This window comes from Cyanistes caeruleus, chromosome 2 (genome assembly GCF_971803275.1).
Source record: "Cyanistes caeruleus chromosome 2, bCyaCae1.hap1.1, whole genome shotgun sequence".
NCBI lineage: Eukaryota > Metazoa > Chordata > Aves > Passeriformes > Paridae > Cyanistes > Cyanistes caeruleus.
The window spans coordinates 109398008-109421162 of record NC_141702.1 but is presented as its reverse complement, the minus strand read 5'-3'; the positions used below and the strand labels follow the sequence as shown (position 1 = coordinate 109421162).

Sequence of the window (23155 nt, the reverse complement as noted above, 5' to 3'; positions counted from 1 at the left end):
GGATCCATTGCTGATGGGCGATCCTGCGAGTGCAGCAAGCGTGAGAGCTCGCTGGCTCTGAGAGGCCCCACTCCGAGGGCGGTTGCTGCTGGCAGCCCCTGTGGTCCAGGAGAGCTCCAAGGGCCTCCTTTGGACCGCTGTTCCTGGGCCACAAGAGAGTGGGCCTCAGTCATAAAATGCTTCATCCTGGCCGCACTTTGGGTCAGCACCCGGCCTTTGAAAGTGTGAGAAGAAGGATGTTATGCCATTCAGGCAAGAAAAGTAATTTCCAAGGCTGTTCATAGAAAACCCCAGGAGCTCGTTAGACAGCACAAGTTCCTGGCGGCGCTCAGTGTTTCCGATAAGCTCAAGAGGAGCTGAGCCCAGGGGCTGTTCAGCAAGGCCAAGGACTAACCAGCGTTTCTCAGGTCACAGTGTGGCCTGACAAGGCTGGGGGGATTCACCACCACAATCTGAAGCATGAAGTTTTGATGTAGGCTAAAAAGCCGTGGCCCAGTGGAAGTGGGCTGTTTCCTCAGGCCTGTGGGAGAATCACTGTGCAGATCCTTGTGCTACTGATTCCATCTCTCCCCACTTTTCCAAGTTCTTGGAGGCAAGGTCACTCAGGTTAGACACACAGATCACAAGAAGTGCTCTTCTGTTCTTCTGCACAATGAATTAAAGTGAGATTACATGTCGTTGTCAGAGCAGACACGACACAAAAAAACTTCTTCCAAGTTTTTTATTTGTGCCCATACATAGCATTTTTATTGCCTTCTGACCTCACAATGCATCCCATCTCATTGGCCATCATCACACCACCCCTCAAGTCCATTGGTCTAACCACTGTTTTGAGCAAGCATCCCCAAAAATCAAAAATACAGATAAATCCTGGTTTTCCATGGTGTTTTTTGCAGCATAGATGTTCTTTGTTTCCTTCTACCTTTATCTTCATTCTCTTCTTCTCATGGACACACAGGAATCTTGCTGGCTTCTTCTTTCTGTCAACTCCTTATTCTGACCCCCAGCCCACTGTGGGCCCTGTCCACAATTACACATCCAAAATAGTGTACTTGTATGGGCAAACTGACTGATGTGAGGAATTTCTGGAGCAGCAAACTTGTTTCCTCAAATATTAACTGTGTGAGGCATGGAGCACAGAGAAAGGATTTAATGGCAAAAGCATCGCCCATGCAATGATCTTTTGACAAATTCTGCCCCGAGCTTTCCTTAGGAGGATCTGAAAGGCTCCATGTCCCTAGCAAAAGCTCCTGCAATGGCTGCACGCCAGCAGAGCAGGGCTCTCAGCTGTGAAACAAGTGCTGCCACAAGCAGCAGCTTGGCCAGGGCAGCAAATCAAGAGGTGGGAAGGAGCTGATCTGAAGGCCAAACCTCCTCAGCTCCTTCTAAAGGGGCTGCAACAGTTCCTCATTCCAGTGAGGTGGAGTGCTGGACACCACAGCTCCCTGTGAGGACTGGACACAAGGTTGCTCCCGCTGAGTGCTGTGATGGTTTCTGCAGGAGCTGTGGGCTCCGGAGTGTGCCAGACACAAGGAGGAGAGAAGGAGCCAAGTGCACTGACACACCTTTGCCTTGAGCATAACCTGGCCTTGCCCCAACACACTGAAAAAAAAACAGGAGCTATCACAGAGCTGTTCAAGGGGCAGATGAAAGCTCAGTGGCTCCTCTGGCATCGAGTTTCTCCCACTGACACAGCTCTGCGGAACAGTCACAGCAGGTGAAGCAGCTGGGCTGGAGCCCCTCGGTGTCTTTTCTCCCTGGCACGGCTCAGCTCACAGACTCTTGGGCTGAGAGCGGCGTGGTTTGTGCCAGCATGATGTCCCTGGTCTCGGATGTTATAAATAATGCAACTCCCTAGTTGGTTAAGAAAGTTAAAGTTATAATGATGTTTGTTTGTTGCGTATGATTGTACGGGTGTACGGAAACATGAGGTAGCCGGTTTTGAACAATAGAAGGGGTTTGAGATTAACGAAGGCAGAGCAGAATGGAACCTTCTAGGAAAATGAAGTCTCAACCCCAGATGACGTGTGCATCCTCATTGGCTGAAGGAACGGACCAATGGAGCGTCGAGTTTTGGAAATGATTGGTGGAGGTTGCGTGATCTTAAAGACCAATCAAAGGACTGTATTTAGACCAATCAAACTGCGGATTGAAAAACGCACCAATCCGACATTGCGAGAGACTTTAAAACCTCTGGGGTGCCCAGCACTGGCTCTTCCTGAGGAACTCTGTTTCTGAAGGAAGCACCCGGCCTGTCGTGCGGCTGTAACTCTTTATCCAGACTGCTGTTTGGGGTCGGGCTTATCTCGTCCTCAGCCCTCAGTGGATGCTCGTTTCTAAATAAACGAGTTGACTTCTAAAGAACATCTGAGCCTCATTTACCAGAATTCTGGGCACTAGTCTGGGATAGCCATGCCCAGAGGCGGTCCCGTGGTAAGAAGAGCCCAGGGAAGTGTACACCCAGCTGTTTTTCTTTTTGGCTGCCTGGGCTTGAATTCCTTCTCGACCGAGGAAGGAGGTGCCAGCTGCACCTGAAGGAGCACCGAGGGCATAGCAGCCTGGAGTGTACGGAGCCTCCGAGAGGGAGCGGGGCTCAAGGTGTTCAGGGTAAGTCTTGAGCGGGGTTAAAGGTAAAAGGCGGTACGAAGCCAGTGTGTGTGAAAGAGATGGGGGCTGTCAGTGCAGACCCCCGAAGCAAGTGTGGACAGTTGAGTGAGTGCAGCCCTGGGGACCCCTGGCTAGTGGGAGACCCCTTGAGCTGGGAACTCAGGGGCTTAAAAGGTGCCAAAGGAGGTCATAGGGTGGAATACCTCACAAACCACTGACTTTTGGGGCCCTGAGTTAGAAACCCAGAGGGCTTAAAAGGTGCTGGAGGGGTTTGTAGGGGAAAGGGAAGTTGCTGGTCGTGGGAGGGCCCTCTCAATCATTAGGACAGAGGGGGGGGCATAGAACCTTTCATCATAGGGATTTATGGTTACTTCCGTGGTGTCGGGATTTCGTGTTACTGGTTGCTTTTGTTTCAAAACTAGTTTTGATCTAAGTAGCATCTCATGTCTATTGACTGTTTAAGATACTGGTTTTAATTCAAATAGAATTCTTTTTTTAGCAGTTGGTGGTTTGCTGTACAGGTTACTTTTGTTTTAAAACTAGTTTTGGTTTGGGTAATGTTTTGTGTCTATCGTCTGAGATATATTAGTTTTAATTCGAATAGCCCTTTTTTTTTTATTGCTAGCTTTTAGCAATAAAGATTCTGGTTTGCAAAGCAGTGAGCCCCTGATGAGTGAGGTTCTGGGGTGAGGGCTAGCCAAGAGTCCTCAGACCACTCCTCAGGAGAAAAAGAGGAATCTGCCATCTTGTAATGCCCTTGTTATAGGAGATGCCATCTCAGGGATTAAGAAGGGGAAGCTTAGATGATGAAGAGCAGTGGCCATTTTGCAGGAGGCTGGATCTCCTTAGGGGAGAGGTGTGTCCTCCCACGATTATTTCAGTTAAAACCCAGCCATTTTATTTCCTTCTGCTTCTTAGCTTCTGCAATTTTGTTTCACTTCCCACAATTATTATATTCTGTATCTGCCATCTTTATCTCATTTCCCACGCCACCTTTATTTAAGATTCTGCCATCTTTCTTTTGTTTCCCCACACCATTTTTATTTAGGATCTGCCATTTTATTTCATAAATTCTGCCATCTTTATTTCATTCCCCCACACCAATAGTCACCTTTATAGCCCTCAAACCCCTGTAGATTAAATAACATTATTTCACATAGAAACTTACTCTTTTCTTCTCAATTTCTGCTCTCTAGCCTATTTTATTAAAATTTATAGAACAGTATTACACAAATAGTTTGAATTAATATTGAAAGTGTCAAATTAATATTTGAGTGTCTTGACCATGGGGCAGTATGCTGGAAAGAATGTCCATAGGGCTCATAGGTCAAAGAAAGAGAAGGCTTTGCTCAAAGATATTCCCCCTACCAGTCCTTTGGGGGAGATGCTTGAGAAGTGAGAAAATGAGGAAACTTCAAAGGACCTAGATAAAATCAAAATGATAAAGTATTCCATAGAAGTATGGCCTAAAGAAAGCGTAGCCAAGGGCCCTGTATATTTGCCATGGTACGGCTCCCAAGAAAAGTGGTCATGTATGGTGTTGAACAGGTATGTTAATTTAAAGGAAATCCAAAATGAGGAGGAAATAAGGTATGCAGCGTGCTGGTTAAGAAATACAGCAAAGGGTATTGACTAAAGTGTATAAGGTATAAAAGTGTATAAAAGTGTATAAAGGTATAAAAGACTAAAGTGTATAAGGTATCCAAAGAGCAGGAAAAGGAGAGGAGTGAGGTTGAGCAACCCGAGAAAAAATGGGACCCCCTTGACCATCTTCCACCACCCCCTCGTCCAACTCCACCTGAGTCCCATCTTCCTTCTCCACCACCCCCTACCTCAACCCAGCCTATTCAACCTATTCCTTTACCAGCATACCCCACTCCATCTCTCACTCTTTCAACATTACAATCCCTACCCTCATGTGTTCCTTCTGAACCTACCCTTTCTATCCCTTCCGTGAACCTCGCTTTGCCCCCAACCTCCCTCATACCACATCTTTCCCCCTTAAGTGCCCCTTCAGGCCTCCAAAGTTCACCAGTCACCCCTGTACCCACTCCTTCAGGGCCTCCTGTAACACAACTTAGTCCCTCAGATCTCTACGTAACACCCCAGGGATTCACTGTACACCCATTCTTGCCCCAAGCACCTTTCAAAATGTCCCTCTTCATTTTTCCCCCACGTCCCAGCTCCCTGGAGAAGAAGCTAACCTGAGTAAAAGGTAGTAAAAAGGAAAGTGCGTGTATAGCAAGGACGGACAAAGCAGAAAAAGCTTGTTGTTGTGAAAATAAAATAGAAACAGAGCAGGGGAGGCCAGATGAAGGCTCAAGATATCACAGTTACAACACGAGGTTCCAGGCCAAGAAGAGTCAGAATGGAAAGGAGAGAGCTGAAAAACTATTTCCCTTGAAGGAAGTACTGATGGGAGGTGCTCAAGGGGGAATAGGTTTCGTTAATGCTCCATTAACTGCCTCCGAGGTAAGAAATTTTAGGAAGAAAATCAAAAATTTATTGGAGGACCCAACTGGAATATCAAATCAATTAGATCAATTTTTAGGCCCAAGTATATTCACTTGGGAAGAATTAAATTCGATACTAGGCATGCTCTTCTGTTCAGAAGAGACACGGTTGATTTGAGGCTGCTGTGAGAATCTGGGAACAGGAAAATCGGGCAGGCCCAAGGGGAGAAGAAAAGGAACCACTCGTCCAACCAAATTGGGACCCAAATGAGTCCAAAAGAAGGAACATGAGAGATTATAGGACATTGATAATAAGAGGAATAAGGGAGGCGTTACCGAGAGCCAACAACGCTAAACTAGCGTTTGACAGCCAGCAAGAGAAAGATGAATCCCCTAGTACTTGGCTCGAGAGATTAAAAAGACATTTCCAACTTCCTTCTAGCATGGACCCAGAAAGTCCAGAAGGCCAAGTGTTAGTGCAAGTTCAATTTGTAAGTAAGGGTTGGACTGATACCAGTAGAAAGCAAGAGAAGTTAGATGACTGGCAGGAGAAAGGTCTAAATGAATTGTTGAAGGAAGCGCAGAGTGTACTTAAGGAGGGAAGAGGAAAAGACAAAAACAAAGGCCAAAATTATGGTAGCAGTGGCAAAGGGAAGCCTAAGAGCTGGGAAAAGTGAGTTGGCGGGAGCAGGAGGTAGTGGACCGTAAGAAGGGGTAGAAGAGAGGAGAGATTCAGACAAGGATGGAAGAATCCCATTGGTAGACGTGATTTGTTTCTATTGCAACAAGAAGGGTCATAGCAGGAGAGTCTGTAAGAAAAGAAGAATAGATGAGGTAATAGCAAAGGAGCAGGATGTATTGGAAAAGATCTTAAAAGGTGAAGATTAGGGCTGTGAGAGGCTCTGTGCTCTGGGGGATGAAATAGGACACCAATTTACCAGCTTCTGGTAAATTTGGAAGTAGGCCCCCAGAGCAAAGAAGATGAATTTTTGGTAGATACTGGAGCTTGATAAATCAAGTATATCAGAAGGACCCAAAGGATGTAAGTTGAGTAACCCCAAGTGCAAAGTGAAAGGTGCTGAGAACAATCCCTTTGATGCTTTTATTGTAGAGAAAGTGTCAATAAAAGGAAATTTTAGAGAAGGATGTGCAGACTTGTTGTTTATACTAGGGCTAGAGTGCAATCTATTAGGTCGGGACCTCCAGGTACAAATAAATATAGGAGTGGTGCCAGAAGGGGGATGCGTGGTTGTAAGAATGTTAGTGCTGAAGGAGGAGGATGAGAAAGGAATAAATCCAAAGGTGTGGGCAGAGAAAGGACATCACAGATTATTAATCATTCCCCCCCTAAAAATGAAAATAAAACTAGATACACCTCCTATAAGACTTAAGCAATATCCCATTTTGGCAGACAAGGGCAGACAAGGATTAGCACCTATAATTAAAGAACTGATTAAAAATGGAATTTTGGAACCATGCATGTCTCCACATAATACTCCTATACTACCCATTCAGAAGGCAGATGGCAGGTACAGATGAGTGCAAGATCTAAGGGAGGTGAGCAAACAAACCATTACACGTAATCCGGTCGTGGCTAATCCATACAACCTATTAAATAAAGTACCATCAGAGCATGCCTGGTTCAGTGTGATAGATTTGAAAGATGCCTTCTGGTCTTGTCCATTAGAGAAGGAGAGTCGGGGGTTGTTTGCTTTCAAATGGCAGTATGAGGAAACTGGGAGAAGACAGCAATTGCAATGGACCATGGACCAGATTACCTCAGGGATTTACAGAGTTCCCCCATCTATTTGGCCAGGCCCTGGAAGAAATTATGAAGGAGTTTACACCAAGTGGGGAAACACAAGTCTTGCAATATGTGGATGATTTATTGGTTTTGGGAAAAATGAAGGAAGAGGTTCAAGAAGCAACTGTTAATTTATTGAACTGTCAGGGAGAAAAGGGTTTGAAAGTATCCAAAAAGAAATTACAGTTTGTAGAATCTGAAGTATTTGGGTCATTTAATTGGAGAAAGTTACAAGAAGTTAGATTCAAATTGGATACAGGGAATATTATTACTACCAGCACCAAAAGCCAAAACAGATATAAGGAAATTATTAGGATTAATTGGATATTGTAAGTTACGGATAGATGGGCATACAAAATTATTCAAATTTTTACATGAAAACTTAGTAGGGAATGATCCCATAAATTGGAACAAAGAGGACAAGAGAAAGTTAATGGAATTGAAAGAGAAATTTGTGACAGCTCCAGTGTTAAGCCTACCCAATTTAAACCAATTCTTTGAACTGCTTGTAAATATTGAAGAAGGAGTAGCTTATGGCGTCATTGTGCAAGAATGGTATGGAGTCAGAAACCCATAGCATACGTGTCCGAGTTGTTCGACCCAGTTGTAAGAGGATGGCTGACCTGCCTGCAAGCTGTTGCTGCTACTGTAACCCTAGTGGAGAAAAGCTATAATTTAACATTTGGAAACAAAGTTAAAGTGTATACCCCACATGATCTTAAAAGCATACTGAGTAAAAGGGCTAGTCAGTGGGTCCCAGAGAGCAGGCTTTTAAAATGCGAACTCACCCTGAGGAATAAGGAAAATTTGGAGTTAGCTACCACGAAGGTTCAAAATCCAGCCCAGTTCCTATATGGGTAACCAGAGGGGGAGCTAGAACATTGGTGCCTTGGAGTTATTGACCTGCAGACAAAAGTTAGTGAGGATCTGCAAGGGAACCCATTAACTGAAGGAGAGGTCCTTTTTATAGACGGTTCATCAAGGGTCATAAATGGGAAGCAGGTATTGGGATATGCAGTTGTAAACAGACAAGACGTGACAGTTATCAAGGAGGGAAAACTTCCTATGACACGGTCTGAGCAGTGTTGTGAAATTTACGCATTGTTGAGAGGATTGCAATGGCTCAGCCAAAAGAGCAGAAACATCTACATGGACTCCAAATACGCCTGTGGGGTAGTACACACGTTCAGAAAGATTGGGATTGAGAGGGGTTTTATAAACTCAAAGGGGAAAGCATTGATGCATAAGGGCCTAATTAAAGCAGTATTAGAGGCTCTGAAAGGACTTTAGGAAGTGGTAGCAGTGCATGTAAAAGGATACCAGAAGGGAGACTCAGTGGAGTTCAAAGGGAACCACTTAGCAGATCAAATAGCAAAGAAAGCTGCTCTGGGCAGTATTGAGAAAGTCTTTAGAATAATAGATCTAAAAGGCAGAGATGATGGAGATGAAAAGGATGGAGAAGATCCCGTATTTAATGAAAAAGAATTGAGGGATTACAAAAACATGGTGCTAATAAAGATTAGCAGAAGGAAATAAAGATTAGGAAAAGGAAATGGAGAATGCCTGATGGCAGACAAGTGATGAATAAAGCACTAAGTAGGAAAATATTAGAAAATCTACATGCTTCAAGCCATTGGGGAACCCAAGCCCTTTGTGATCATTCTATGAAAACTTATGTTTGTATTAGAATGTTTGAAATTGCAACAGTGCTGACCCAAAATTGTATGATTTGCCAATGAATAAATAAGAAAGTTATGTGAAAATTGCCTCAAGGAGGAAGAGGATTGGCTAGGAGACCCTTTCAAAATGTACAAATTGATTTCACAGAGTTACCTGAAATACAAAGGTTTAAATGCCTATTAGTCATAGTGGATCATCTAACCCATTGGGTTGAAGCATATCCAGCTACCAAGGCGACAGCAGAGGTGGTCAGTAAGATTCTATTAGAAAAGATTATACCAAGCTATGGAATCATCAATACCGTCGATTGGGATAGTGGCCCACATTTTATTGCAAGAATTTTACAGCAAACAACAAATGCATTGAACATCACCTGGAAGCTCCATATCCCTTGGAGACCACAAAGCTCAGAAAGGGTTGAACCAAACAGTTTGGTGAACCAAGCAGTAAAGGTGGCCCTTACAAAGTTAGTTGAGGAGATGAAAGTGAATTGGCTGAGGTGTCTTCCCTTAGCTCTAATGAGATTAAACCTAGGATGGACTTAGGGGTTTCGCCCCTTTACGAGATGGTGCTTGGTTTACCCTTCTTAACTACCCCGGGCAATAATGGAAACTATGAGGAAGGAGAGCAGAGCATAAGAAAGTATATCCAAACTGTAGCCAGCACCTTAGAGGAATTAAGACAGAAAGGGTATCTCCCTCAGAGGTCACCTATCAATTTTAAAATCTACAAGTACCAACCAAGGGACTGGGTTTTGATTAAAACCTGGAAAGAGCAACCATTAATTCCAAAGTGGGAAGGTCCATTTCAGGTCCTGTTAATCACAGAAACAGCTGTTCCCACACAGGAGAAGGGATGGACACACGTTTCAAGGGTAAAAGGACCTGTCCCTGCTCCTACGCAGCAACCCTCCGATTCCACCGAACGGACCTCGATCAAAGAAACGGACACTAAGCTGGTTTTGAAGAAGAAACAGTCTGAACCATCAGGAGGAATGGAATAACAGATCATCATTGCTAGATTTGAACCATAAGCTGCAATGATGTTTAATGAGCTATCCTAGCTTATTTAAAAGGTATTGACTTATTTAACTGTATAACTTTTAAAACCTCAGGTGATTTAAATGCTTTTAGTGTTACTAACTATAAGATGTTGTATAAAAATATGTTCTTAACTTCTGATCTTCCTTGTTACAGATCCAAAGAGTCTGGAAAGAGGATAGAGCATTCTTCCATGCACTTAGCAATCAGGCTACAAAAGGAGGAACGAGACAAGTGAATACAAGAGGGGAGTGAGCTCCTGCAACAGAAAAAGAAGTAGTAGCCAATAAAGAAGTATTGCACGGAGGAAGACCAGGTCAGGAAGCACTTTTGCCACAGAGTCACAGAACCTTCAGAAAGGTAAAGGATATGGGTGGAAAAGTGTCCTGTACCGGACCCCCGTTAATATCAGCCCTCCTATTAATGAATAGCTGGCAAGGAGAGACTGTGTTGTGTGATAGATGCTACTGCCCCCTGTATGCAGGAGACTCGTGGATTGCCGTCCTCAGAACACATTCTAATCTGAACCCCTCCTGTATCAACTTTTCACAAATAACCACCTGTCTTGAGGACAGCAACACGTATTGGCTTTCTGAAAACACAGAGAATTTTAAACAGAAACTATTGGGAGAATGCCCTGTCAAGGAAAAATGGATCTGCTCAGGGAAAAAATCTATTGAATGGGGGGCGAAAGGTGGGGGATCCGAGCCAGATATAATTAAGGAAAAAGAAATAAAAGGGGTAATCAAAAGGGGTCCGGAAATTCAGGTGACGAGAGGCAAGGATTTATTTCTAGATTTGGTAGAGAAAATAAGCCGTGAATTTAATATCAGTAAGTGTTGGATTTGTGGGGACAAGCAACTGGAGGAAATTTGGCTGTGGGAGGGAATTCCGCTGAGCTCACAGAATTTACTAAGGCTACAGGAGAAAGGAGAACCTGGAGCTGATACAAGACCCGAGGAAGAAATATGGAATTTGAAGTCACAGGTAATTGGTGAGGAATGCTTATGGAGGAGAGGTCCCAGTTACATCACTTAGGTGATGGTGAGCTCCATCATAAGCGATACTTTGCATCCAATAATATGCATCAGTGGTGGATCCCTCAGGCACCAGAGTTGTATTGGTCTAAGAAACAAAAACAAGGACGTTCGTACATTGAAAAGGAAAAATTATATGAGTGCATTACTAGGGGGGCTAACCCTTTTCTAGACGAACCCCGACTTTCAAAATTTTGGACAAGAAATGGCCTTAAAGTAGCAAGAGCACCCCAACATTGGGGAGCCCCAAAAGGCCTCTTTTGGATCTGTGGGAAGACAACGTATGTAATGCTCCCCCAAAGTTGGGTGGGAAGTTGCACTTTGGGCATTATTAAGCGCACATTCTTCCTCCTTCCACAAATTAGTGGACCACATCTGGGGGTACCCCTTTACTATGAGCTAAAAAGAAAAAGGAGACAGATACTGACAGGGGGAGCCCAAAGATGGGGGGAGGACGAATGGCCACCTGAGCAGATTGTAGCAACATATGGCCCTGCCACTTGGGCCCAAGATGTGTCATGGGGTTACAGAACACCTATTTACATCTTGAACTGCATAATTCTCCTACAGGCATTGATAGAAATAATTTCAAATCAATCCTCCCTAGCTATTGATTTGATTTCAGCACAATCCAGGCAGATGAGAACAATGATTTATCAAAACTGCTTAGCATTAGATTGTTGACAAGCTGAAGAGGGAGGGGTATGTGGAAAATTCAGCTCATCTGAACGCTGTGTCGAGATAGACAACCATAGTGAAATCATTAGAAATATTACAGCCAATGTCTGGAAACTAGCTCATGTTCCTGTGCAGAAATGGACCCCATTTTTCCAAGCTAAGTGCTGGGATAATATCTGGAATGGTGTCTGGTGGACAAAGGTGTTGTTAATTGCTGGTGGGTCACTAATAAGTCTTACTCTTTTTCCTTGTATGGTTCCCTGTCTAATCCAAACCATACACTACAGACCCTCACAGGATCACCAGGGTGGGCAGGAACAAAGCAGGCAATCTGCTTCATTGTGAACCACAACAGAGCTACATCCCAATGTGGGTTTAAGTAGCACGGTATTATCAAGAGCTCCTTTCCTGCAGGAGATACAAACAGGTGGTACCAAATGATCTTCTTGCGAGCATGCACTAAAGAACTGATCCTGCTATCCTAATGAAGCTTTGGCTTTGGCAATTACACTCTTCCCATTCACCTTTTGACACAGACACTTCAGGTCTTCCCCCACACTCCTGCAATGCAGAGCTGGCAGTCACTGTTTCCCATTTACTGTTCTTCCCTAGATCCAGTATAGCAGTTGCTTTGAAACAAAAATCCCTGAGAGCTGGATATCTTGAAGGAGCATGAAATGCTAATTAGGAGTTCATCTTGGTAGCTACCCAGATCTTCACTTCCCAGTACTCTGAAGCACCATCGGGGGGACCATGCATCATTCCCATTTGTGGATGTTCATGTTTGTGGTGTGCAAGAGCAATGGCTTTGAGGGGGGACAAAAATGCCCCTATTCAAACTGAGTGTGCAAGGAGATGTGAAGTTCCACTGCTTTTCTAAGATATTTTAGAACGATCTAAGAGAATACTGCAGCATGGAGTGGGTCCCTCATTTTCTCTCCAGAGGAATCCCCAAAGGGCACATTCACTCTGCTGATGATGGCAACCCCATAAGCTCACAGAGTAGTTTTCCCTGCAACATGCCACCCTGCCTGGGCTTTACTAGGCCAGAACTAGACCCAAAGTTAGGCAACCACATACAGCCATGTAACATGGAGTTTTTGCTTCAGAAAACCTAATTATCACATTCACATGCATTTTCACCTGTAACATCAGAAGCTGGCAACCATGAGGACTTTGCTGTCAAAAGGTTCCAGTTTGCACTGGGCCAAGAAGTGGTTTTCCCAAAGGCAACCTAAGTAGAAATGTGAAGTGTAAAAGCCTCAAATGAATACAAAAGGAAGCAGTGAAAAAAAATCCTGGAAAGGTAGCACTGTTGATGAACATGCTGCCCACCAAGAGCTGGAGCTGAACCCAGGATTGCATGTTCCAGCTATGCAGGAATTCATTATGTTGGCAAGCAGAGGTCCCTGGTAACAAATGATCCCATACCCCTAGGCTAAATGGCACCCAGGTTGGAGTGTAGCTAGATTTGAGGAACCCTTGTCACCTGTTGAGCTCACAGTCTTCTGCAAACAAGTTACAAACAACACATTTGACTGATGTCCTGGATAAATGTACATATAGCTGACTTTTCCAAAGCTGTGCATCTTTTCCAGGGAAATACTCAACCACTCCTTACCTATGAAATTGTGACTGAAGACACCTCTGAGCCAGATGAGCGTGAGATTGCAAAGGGGCAAAGCTTTGGGATTTGGGCACACTTCACTTTGTTTCTTTGCTGGGGCCTTTTGTGAGCACAGAATACATGTAGGTAGAAAACTTTTGACTATACAGGATCTTCTGGGTCTATTGTCCCCCAAACATGCCACTGGGTGGCCTCGTAATGCCAGGTCATGAAAAGCAGCACAAATGACACGAAAACCTGGCAAAAGAGGAAGAGGAGAGGCCCAGCAAGGAAAAAATGATCTGAGACATTGGGATATCAAGTAAGATGTACTCCCATAACCTCAGCACATCTCCCCTAGGCTAGCAGGTCCTAGTTTCACATTCTCTGCTTGTTTGTCAAAAATTTAGTTTATTTAAATTTAAAGAAAAAACATAGCTACAAAAATAAACAATTAAAATATATCATCACAATTCAATAAATACAATCAAAACACATTTATTCCTACGTAGATCAAAATATCAGAACATATGTACAGCTGTAACTATAAAGCCTAACACATAAATCCCATTCTTCAATCACTCTTAGGAGACGCAGAAGCTTCTTCCGGAGCTCCGAGGAAAGAGGGCTCTTCAGGATGGGAGGCAAGGACTTTGTGGATAAGGACACACATGAAGGATGCAGAGAAAACTTCTTGGCAAGAGAGGAGCCTGTCAGATATGCAAAATGGAAACACAAAGTGTAACAGAGACTGCAGTGCAAACCTAAAGCCTCTGAAGCTCCAAATTCCATGGGGCACATTTCCTGCAAACTTCTAAACAGCTGCACAGGGAAACATGCTCCTGCCTGCAGCCACTTGAGGCAGGCCAGGGGACACCCTGCCCCGCTTGCACAGAGCTACCACAGGAACAGCCTGGCCTCTGGGCTGGCCTGGGACAGCAGGGAGCCCAGAGCCCTGGGCTTTGCAGCCATGGCTCAGCTGCACATGCAGCCTCCTGCTCCTGTCCCTGCCCCACAGCTGAGCAGCCCTACAGCTGCACGGGGCACTGGCAGCAGCACAGCTCATTGCAGGGGGCACATGCAGGGCAGAACTGTTCCCTGGGGATGAGCACAGGCTCCCTAGGCTGGCACAAGACCCTTCCTCCTGCCAGAGAGCAGCCCAGCTCCCCCCTCACCTGTGTGTGAGGCTGAGCCCTGCTCAGCCTTCATATCATTCTCAATCTGGAGTTGCTTCAGGCCCCCCATGCCTTGACTAGGAAGGGCAGTGGAGAGAGCGGGGGTGGATGCAAACCCTTCCTCAGTATTTTGTTGTTTTTGCACAGCCAAGAACTCACATCTGGAGGTGTCCAACTCAGCTCTTCGTCAGCTTCCTGGAGAGCATCAGGCCTTCACCAGCCCAAGATGTTGGAGAGGTTTTGCCGCACATGTGGAGGCTGGCTGGCAGCACACTTCCTCAGCTTGGTGCCCATCACCTTGTAGAGGGCAGAGGCAAGCTTGGTGACCACAGTGCGGACATTGGCGCTTCGCACGGGCAGCGCCTTGTTCCCCAGGAAGGACCAGAGCACGGGCAGGGCGTAGCGCTGGACGACTTCAGGGCTCCTGGGATAAACCCATTCCACAAGCACTGCCGGGAGAGAGACACAAGCTTCTTAACCACCAACCTGAATGCAAACAAGGATCTATTTCTAAGTTTTGCCTCTGGCTAAGATCAGAGAAAGAGCACACAGAACCTCTTGAGTCAGAAATGGGCAAAGTAGCTGATCCTCCCAGAAACAGAGCCAGCAACCCCCCAGGATTAATTTCTCCAAGCAGGGCCTTGTAGCTCTGGCAGACTTTGTACTTTTACTAAACTATTTCATGGTCTGTTTCTGCAGGAACAATGCCTGAATATGACAAATTGCCTTTTATTTCCATGGAGAAGTTGTCTAAACCCACACTGAAAATGTGGACATGCACAGTAGAGATGCAAATGTGGGATTCCTAAAAAAAGGATGATTCCATTTTTGTGACCTTTGATGTCAAGTGCCAAAAGTCCAATCTGGCTCTTCCCTTTGCTCAGTGGCACACAGCAAAGGGCAGTAGTAGACCACACTTCAAAACTCCAGCCCACCAGAGGTGGGTGCTGCTTGACACTTGGAGTAGAAACATCAGTGACTGGCTGGTGTCATTGGCAGAATGCTTTTGTGGCTTCCAACAAACAGCAGTTCCAAACCACAGGGTGTCTTAGATAATGACCCAGACCCCATTGCCATGGCATCTGAGCATCTCCACGTTTTAATGGCATTTCCCCTCCCAATGTTAATAGCATTTTTCCTTACAATGCACACTGAAATGGGGAAAGAGAGAGAGAAAACTGTTACCCAGGGGACTGCAATTTAACCAAAACATGAGTGTTTCCTCACATTGTGCCTGAAGCATCCTCTCTGCTCGTTTTCTGAACTGAACAATATGAAACACAGGAAAAAATTGACTACCAACAGGCTCCTTGTACAGCAAATTTGGCTGAGAGATCAAAAGCTGAAATGGCCTTGAGACCATTCTCATTTTCTAAACAGGCAAAATGCTGTGTAGGAGCCATTTATTACTCTGTGGTGGAAGAGACTTCATTTTCTCTATGCTGTTAATTCATCTAACTAAATCTGTGCCTCTGATATGTGTGTTGAGTTTTGACCTAAGCTGAGAGCCCCAGGCCCTGCAGGGTTCAGCCTCAAAACCTCCCAAGAGCAAAACAAGGATTCTGTGAGGACAAAACAAACTGATCCCCTGAAACAGCATTTGCCACCACTTTCCCTCAAAGGTCACAGATGCCCCTGAACTTCCAAGAGAGGAGCCAGCTAGGGTATTTTTAGCCCTTCCCTTTCCTGAAGGTGGCTTCTGAGATGCCCCAGTGAGAGCTCAGCCACGAGGCTGAGCACTGCCCCCATCTCAGATGCTGCACACCACGGCAGCAGCCAGGAAAACCTGCCCAATACACCTGCCATGGGTGTTGGGCAGGAGGGACAAGCTCAGCAGGTCCTGATTTGGAGGAGCTACTCTACTGTCTATTCACAGGCTTTCCCTGTACATTCTTCCTTGGAAGACCTCTTGGCTTAGAAGGGTTGGCCATACCTGTGATACGCTCAGTGACATCCAGCAGAGCTTGGCCACTCAGTTGACTCCATTGCTGGCCAAACTCTTTCATCAGTGATACTTTATCTACAAGAGAAACACACATTTCTGCTCACTCTGCGGAGGTCATAGGAGAAAGGACAGTGGGGTGGGAAAGGGCAGGGGCAAGCCCATATTTTATACAATAAAGTCAATTTCTGCTGATTCTTGAATCCTTTTCTTATTTCCTTCCAGCCTCCTAGGGAGGGTTTTTAATTCCAAAAGAAAAGCTCTCCTTGCACAATTGTAGATCCAAAGTTGTCTGCTCTACCAGGAGCTACATTAAACATTTCCCATCAGGGACCTCAAGAGTTCAATCACAAATAAGCAGTGAAAAGGGTTTGCATCCCAGAGTAAAAATGTGCCCCCCATACTTGGAACAGAGAAAGGCACTGAGTCAGGCAGTTCATGAGCTCACAGAGCAGCTGAGGTGGAGAAAGTGGAAACTCCCCTGGAAGACCTGCCTTTTTAAAATTGATTTCTCAAGCATATTCCCCAGTGCGGCATTTTCAGAGCTGACATAAATCTGTGTGGCAAAGGAATTTGCAGCAGCCCTTGCCTAGGTAGCTATTTGCTACAGCCATCTTGCACCATGCAAAACAACATGTGGAACAAGGCATCATTGACAGCTGGATTTCTACCTGTTTCTTATAAGGAAATGAAGCTGCTGAAACAAAAGTTCTCCTTTGAAAAATAAAGCCAAAGAAGGAAGGTGGGAAATGGTCAGCTAATGCCTATAAATGTAGATTCTTCCAGGAGGCTGCTCTGCAGAAGCTCTGATGGGCCTGTGTCCCTTCATGCCAACAGCAAAGCTATTCACTTGGGAAGTCAAATGGGGCCCAAGCAAACTCCAAAATCCCCTTGGCTCTGAATTCTAGCAAAGCTGTAGTCCAGGACTTCCTCTTCAGACAAGCAGCACAGAGCCAAGGGCTCCTGGGACCTTTGGGAAATGCTGATGCACATTCAAGCCTGTTGGGGCACTGGTGTGTAAGGACTGCAGCTCCACAGCTTCTGGTGGATGTCAGCTGCAGCGTTCCACAGACAACAAGAGCTATCAAGGCTCTCAGCATTCTCTTGTGTGGCAGAGGCAGAGACACAGCTGAGGAGAGTCCATGTCAGGGGTCAGCCTTACCTAAATGAGAAATGGATTCTTCCAGAGCTTTCACAGCTGCAGAATGAACCCCAGGATCCTTCGAGTTCAGGTTCTTTGTAATTCCTTCCACCAAATGGATGATCACTGGGCTCAAGGCATCTTCCAGGATGCCAATGATTTCTGCCAGCACGTCCAGCGCCTTCTGCTTCACTTTCTTGTGGCTGTCAGATATTCTCAGGACAACATAATCAAAAATCTGTGGAGAAAACAAACAAAATGACAGCTGGATTACAATGTCCTTGTTTGAAGAGGGGATGTGGACATGTGCACTCAGCAATGTAAAAGATTGAATCTGATCCTTTTGGACAGGTCAACACTTGCTTGCACAATTTCACTGTTTTCCTGGGGACCACTCACTGCAGTAGTTGCACAGCCCCATACTGGTTGAAAGATTTTCATCTATTTTGAAGAGGTATGGGTGGGGAAAGAATAATTCCTATGGTGTTTCCCTCCACCTGTAAATATTTAAATTAATTCCATTTATTAATTCAAAAAGATGACCTTTGCTTTAGAAGCATGGAACCAGATATTTACAGAGCTCATTTTTCTATACACTTGCCTCAAGTACTGAGGGCAATTTTGATATTGCCAAAACTATGGCTGGAGGAGATCTATGTTTTCTTTAGTCTGTCTCTATCTCTGTGTCTGGAGAAGTGCAGGGCTCCGATCAACTCTTCCAGGAACCACACCATTTGTCTAACTAACACGTAGGCTTCTGAAATTTATTGTGCTGTACAGCTCTTATTAGAGCAGGTTCAGTCCCTTGACAGCCACATTATAAGGCACCATTTACTGGAGAAAGGGAAAAAGCAGCTTCTGGGAGGAGAAGGCACAGATCTGTTCTTATTCATTTTCCTCCTTTACCAGAGAGAAGAAAAAGACCCCTCAAGAAGGCTGAGCATCGTCTTTCCCAGGAGGAACAGGGACAAGGATAGATATGAGTAACCCAGAGTTGTGCCTGTGCAAGACAAGATGAAGTTCACAGAAGTATCCTTTAAAAAAAGATGGGTTTAAACCAACCCAGCCTGATACTACTCTTCCTCATGATAAACCATTTTTTATTTAGAGAATAATTGCCATGCTTTCAGTGCTGCTATTCCCTTCACTTAACCCAGCTGGGAGCAGGAGAGAGCATCAGCTACAGCAGCAGCAAACTCTGTCATCATCTGATGAACAGCATCAATAGGCACCTGCCCAACAAATACAGCTGGACTGAAAGAACTTGTTCTGAAGCCTGGATCTGAATGAAATTTGTCTGTGTAAGAGGGACCAGCCTGGCCCAAACTGCCAGGATGTAGTGCCAAGACACATGGAATGAACTTCACTGCTCCAGGCTTGGGGAAGGAGCTAAAGGAAAGGAACAATGAAGATACCCTACATACTTGGACAATGTTAGTGGAGATGAGCTGGGGGCGAGTTTGGCACAGCTTGAGAAGGAATGCCACTCCTTCCAGCCGTGTCTGAAACCCCTTGGCTTCCAGGAGACTGTAAAGCTTCTGGAGCGGCTCCGTTTCTTCCACAGCTGGAGGTAACGTGACCTGGGCTTTTGCACGGTGGAGGAGGCGTCCCTCAGAGGTAGACTTCACCCTGGAAAATAAAACCAAATTAGAACTTGGTGGTGATAATACCTTCAGTTAATGGAGAGCAAAACATCTCGAGGAGCATCCCTAATGATGTGATTTCCAGCTAGAAAATCATGAGGCTCTGAAAAACAACGTGGACCTCATGACAATCATTACAGGAGACAATCTGCGAGTAACATTCTCACCAGTGCTCACTCAGGAAAACCAAGGATGAGATGTATCTGATCTACCTTCAGATGGCTTCCCAGGCACAAAGGTCTCATTGCTTTGTGGGGAAAGAGAATTTAAACTTGCAAGTTTAAATGCCTCCTCATAGGGGACATGTGTGTCTTGTAGTAAGGAAACTCATCACTCTGGAGAAGTGTCTCTACAGCAGGCATGACAATCTGTAACAGTAGCTCAGATGCCTCTGAACAGATGAACAGGGGCATATCTGAAGGATCCAGGAAATCAGTAACAGAGATAAAAACAGAAGGCAGACATCCCAGCACTATGCTAACTTTATGTTTGCTTCCCCAGAGACTAGATCCACAGCTTAACAAACCCACAGGGAACAATTCTCCTGCATCAACCTGTCTCTTCCATGAGCATTCCAAGTTCCTAGCTATGCTACTGAGGCATGTGCTCACTCTTCTGCCACCACTGAGCATGACAGAGCTAAAGAACTCTCCTCTGTTATCACAGGAGAACAGGTACAAGTAGCTCTGCCCCTAGCAGAAAGGACAGCAAGGACCAAATTGCTGTCTTAAATTTGGACTGCAGCACAGGGGGAAATAAACCAAACATGCAGTCCATCAAGCAAACAGTGTGAAGGACAGGAATATCATAACAAAACATCCACATTGAGACACCTGTTGACCAATGTCGCTTAGGAATTGCCTTGATACTTACTACTCAAACTTGGTACAGTTTGAGAGTAAGAAAGCCATGAATCAGCCAGGCCCAACAACTTGCATGGGAGCTGCTTGTTTGGGGAATGGCATCTTGTTTCCTGACTGGGACTTCTCATCAAGACACCAATCTGAAAAAGACTCCTCTCTGATGAAAACAACCAACCCTGATTGAATTTACTTGTCCCAAGTCCGGCAGCAGAGACACAGCCATCTCCATGCCTCCACAACACTGCCCTTGCCAGTGCACTGCATCGTCTGAGCCACAACCAATGGGTGTCTTTTTGTTGCCCAATTTCTGTGGAAACCTCTCCAGAGAAGCTGTGTTCAGTGTAATGCAGAAGTAGCCAATTTTTATCATGGAGCATTTGTAGGGAATGGAAACAATCTCTGGCACAGGTCATCTCCCCCAGAAAGATTTTCCTGAGGAAGGACATGTAAAGCTTGTCACGTGCTTTGTCCCATCTAAAAAAAGTGCTCAGTACCGTTTACTAGAAGGCAATGTGGCCTGGGGCTTCTTCGAGGAATCGCTGCTCTTCTTCACCGGCATCTTGACAGATGGGCCTTCACCCTTCTGGCTTTCCATCTCCTACAAAGACATAAAGAAACCCCATGACTCTTTAGAAAATGCAATAGGAAACTTCCTGTTTAAAACACAAGTTAGAACCTCAGGATCACGGCTACCAAGACTTAGGGAGACATTTCCTAGCTTACAGAAGGCAACAGACCAGAGATTCAGTAATGCCAACTCTTTGTTCTCAATAGCCCAAGGCAGGTTATGGGTGCTGCCATACTGAGCAGCACTCTAAAATCCCAATTTCATTAGGCTTGAGCAGAAATGGGAATAATTCAAACTGGTAGGCAATGAGTGTTCTTAAAGGAAGCAGCAGAAAAATTTGGATCCGCTGGGAGCTGGCCCATTGTGTTGGAAGTTGATTCAACACTCGCTCTCCCTGTTCCTCTACAACATCACGCTCCCTTCTATAATGTAGATAAGAAGAATAAAAAACCCCACGAACAAATGGTTTTGCCCTGTACGCTGCTGAATTTACCAAGCTTCCTCCAGCTCCACAGGGCTTGGCAGCAGGACAGTATTCCCAGCAGACAGACAGGAATTGCAGTAATCCAGATTGACATGTACATCTTTTGTATATTTGGAAATTTTCCTGGCACTACAACATCCAGTGTCTTTTGCAAAGACTCTGTTATCTTCAGAAGCACTATTCGCATTTAATTAATTTACCGGGGGCACAGTAGGGAGAGCATGGTGAGGGGTTACACTTAAATGAAAACCCTTTTTCTCCTCTTCCCCTTTCCCCTTTGTGATATTCAAAATATTCAAAACCCCACTTTTTCCCTATGAATATCAGTCCCTTTGTAGTCTGCAGATGAACAAGCTGAGGATTAACAGCTCATTCCCAGGAGCAAAGTGATTCAGGAGAATGAGATAAAGACTGATTAGGTATATTTGATCTCATATAAGCATTGGCAATCCTTGCAAAAAGGAGACATTTCTCCTGCCAAGCACTTACTTTCTTCTTAATTCTTGTCAGAATATCTTCCAGGTCACGGGTAGAAACAGATTGCTCCAAAAGCCTTTTAAATTTTGGATGACTTAGCATCATCTTCACCATCTCCTGTCCACAATGCCTAAGGAACAAAGGAAGGGAAAGAAAGAAAAGTGAACAAACATAGGAAGAGTGTTAACAGAAGAGGCTGATACCTTAAACTCATCAGGTGCAATCCTTGCATAAGAAGGCATTACCTACTCAGCAAAGAGAGACATTTACCTCCACTTGTCACTGCACAGTGCTGTCAGCTGAACACAAGAGGCAAGAGGAGAACGTGGGGCAACAGAAAATACCATTTGATTCTGAAACTGTGTGTGTGCTTCTGTGGGATCAATGGATCCCAGGGAACAAGCAAAACACATCTACTTGGTTGTCAGAGCCCATTAGCAGTGTCTTGCTACCACTGCACAATAATTTGCCTTCATTTAACAGGCAGGGAAGCCAGGACAAAACACCTCTTGCTTCCTATTGATTATTCTATACCATATGTATGGACAGGGGCAGCTAGTTGCTCCTGTGTTCTTGGCAGCTATTAATGGGAATTTACACATCAAAGTGAGGGGATTTTGGTGGTTTGGGTTGATTTTGCCACTCAGAACCTGCAGTGCTCTTCAAGAACAAATTTGGAGGTAATTTCGCCACAGATAACAGCATTATAGATTTCTTCAGAATAGGTTTAGAAAGACTGAATACATTGGCTAAAGACCCCTGAAGTATTTCTAGGAAAATCTTAAGTTAATGAGAAATATATATTTGGGATTCTTCAGTGATGAAAAGTAGACAACGCTTTGGCTTTGTGTGGTGCACCTAAGGCCAAACAAAACTGTTAGTCTGGCTAATCTGAGCTCTTTTGATCTCAGTCAAGAATTCTTCAAGTCACAGGAAGCTGGCAATGCTCCTTCTTGCTGGACAACCTCAGGTTACCCAGTACAGTCATTTCCCTGGGGAACCCAGAGCACTGGTCACAATACCAAGGCTGACAGAGCTCAGGAAGGGTTTGGACAATGCTCTTGGGCACATGGAGTGTCTCTTGGGGTGTCCTGCACATGGCCAGGAGCTGGACCTGATGACCCTGATGAGTCCCTTCCAACTCAGCGTATTCCATTATTCTATGCCCCTTATCCACATGGAGAGGTAACATATTATTTCCTGTAGTTTCTACAATTTTGTGGGTTTCCCTTTTAAAGCCAGACACCAAAAAGATTTCGTGGTTTAGGAGGTGAAATGAAGATCATTACCTTGTGTCCTTGTGACAGTCCTGAGCAAGCTTCCCTGCCACCTGTGCCAGGGTCTCAGCCCTGGGTGTGTCTGCGAGCTTCGTGACTCCAATTTTCCCCATCAAGGACAGGAGGAGTTCGGCCGCACACTTCCGCACCTGGACGTAGCGGCTCCTGGGAAGAAGAGAGCAAACACTGGGACACAGGGAGAAGGAGGCACAGCAGCACAGGCCTTGGCCAGAGAATGCTCCCTGTCCTTGCTGAGCAAAGGAGGCCTGGGTTCTCCCTGCAACTTTAGACACCTGTAGGAGGTTCTGTCCTCAGATAAACACAAAGTTAGCATTGCACAGAAGGAGTGCCTGCAAGGAAGAGGGAGGAATTCAGTCTCCCTGCATTATCTGATACTCAATTTCTTTCCCAAAATTTACTCTGAGAAAGTTTTAAAAAATAGATTACATATGAATAATTTAGGAATTAAAGACAGCCCATGAATTAATGACAACCTATGCTGACCCACTACACAGAGCTGCAGCAGGATTGAGGCTCTTCCCACCCATTTATCCCCAAATCTGCAGACCATTGAAAAACAACAAATGCAGGGAAAACATGCTGTGGGGCATGAGGTTGCAGAATATCCAGCAATGCTGCCTGTTCCTTCTGTGAGGCTTGGCAAGGGATACATCTGAATG

The 23155-nt window shown here is 45.0% G+C and overlaps 1 protein-coding gene and 1 long non-coding RNA gene across 7 annotated transcripts in view; one reads left to right on the top strand and one right to left on the bottom strand.

Annotated features, from left to right (window-relative positions):
* The first annotated feature begins 2178 nt into the window (after positions 1–2178).
* LOC111942733 (uncharacterized) lies at positions 2179–16217 on the top strand. Of its 2 annotated transcripts, none has more exons than XR_015281486.1 (4): positions 2179–2607; positions 9392–9619; positions 9741–9944; positions 13494–16217. It is a non-coding gene; the product is annotated as an uncharacterized LOC111942733 (long non-coding RNA). The 2 variants fall into 2 exon arrangements; XR_015281487.1 differs by having other exon boundaries at positions 2214–2607; positions 9378–9619.
* LOC111922368 (TOG array regulator of axonemal microtubules protein 2-like) overlaps positions 13388–23155 on the bottom strand; it is a 38736-nt gene continuing 28968 nt past the window's right edge. For 2 of the 5 annotated variants that reach the window (XM_086871561.1, XM_086871578.1), the window contains 8 exons: positions 22488–22640; positions 21211–21328; positions 20164–20267; positions 18588–18792; positions 17185–17401; positions 16014–16100; positions 14240–14529; positions 13388–13615 (listed from right to left, as the gene is read on the bottom strand). In XM_086871561.1, the coding sequence (XP_086727687.1) occupies positions 14294–14529; positions 16014–16100; positions 17185–17401; positions 18588–18792; positions 20164–20267; positions 21211–21328; positions 22488–22640 (1120 nt within the window). In that variant the 3' untranslated portion in view covers positions 13388–13615; positions 14240–14293. Of the gene's footprint in view, positions 13616–14080; positions 14530–16013; positions 16101–17184; positions 17402–18587; positions 18793–20163; positions 20268–20730; positions 21329–22487; positions 22641–23155 lie in introns of all 5 variants that reach the window. The other 3 variants (XM_086871591.1, XM_086871586.1, XM_086871570.1) reach the window with 3 other exon arrangements.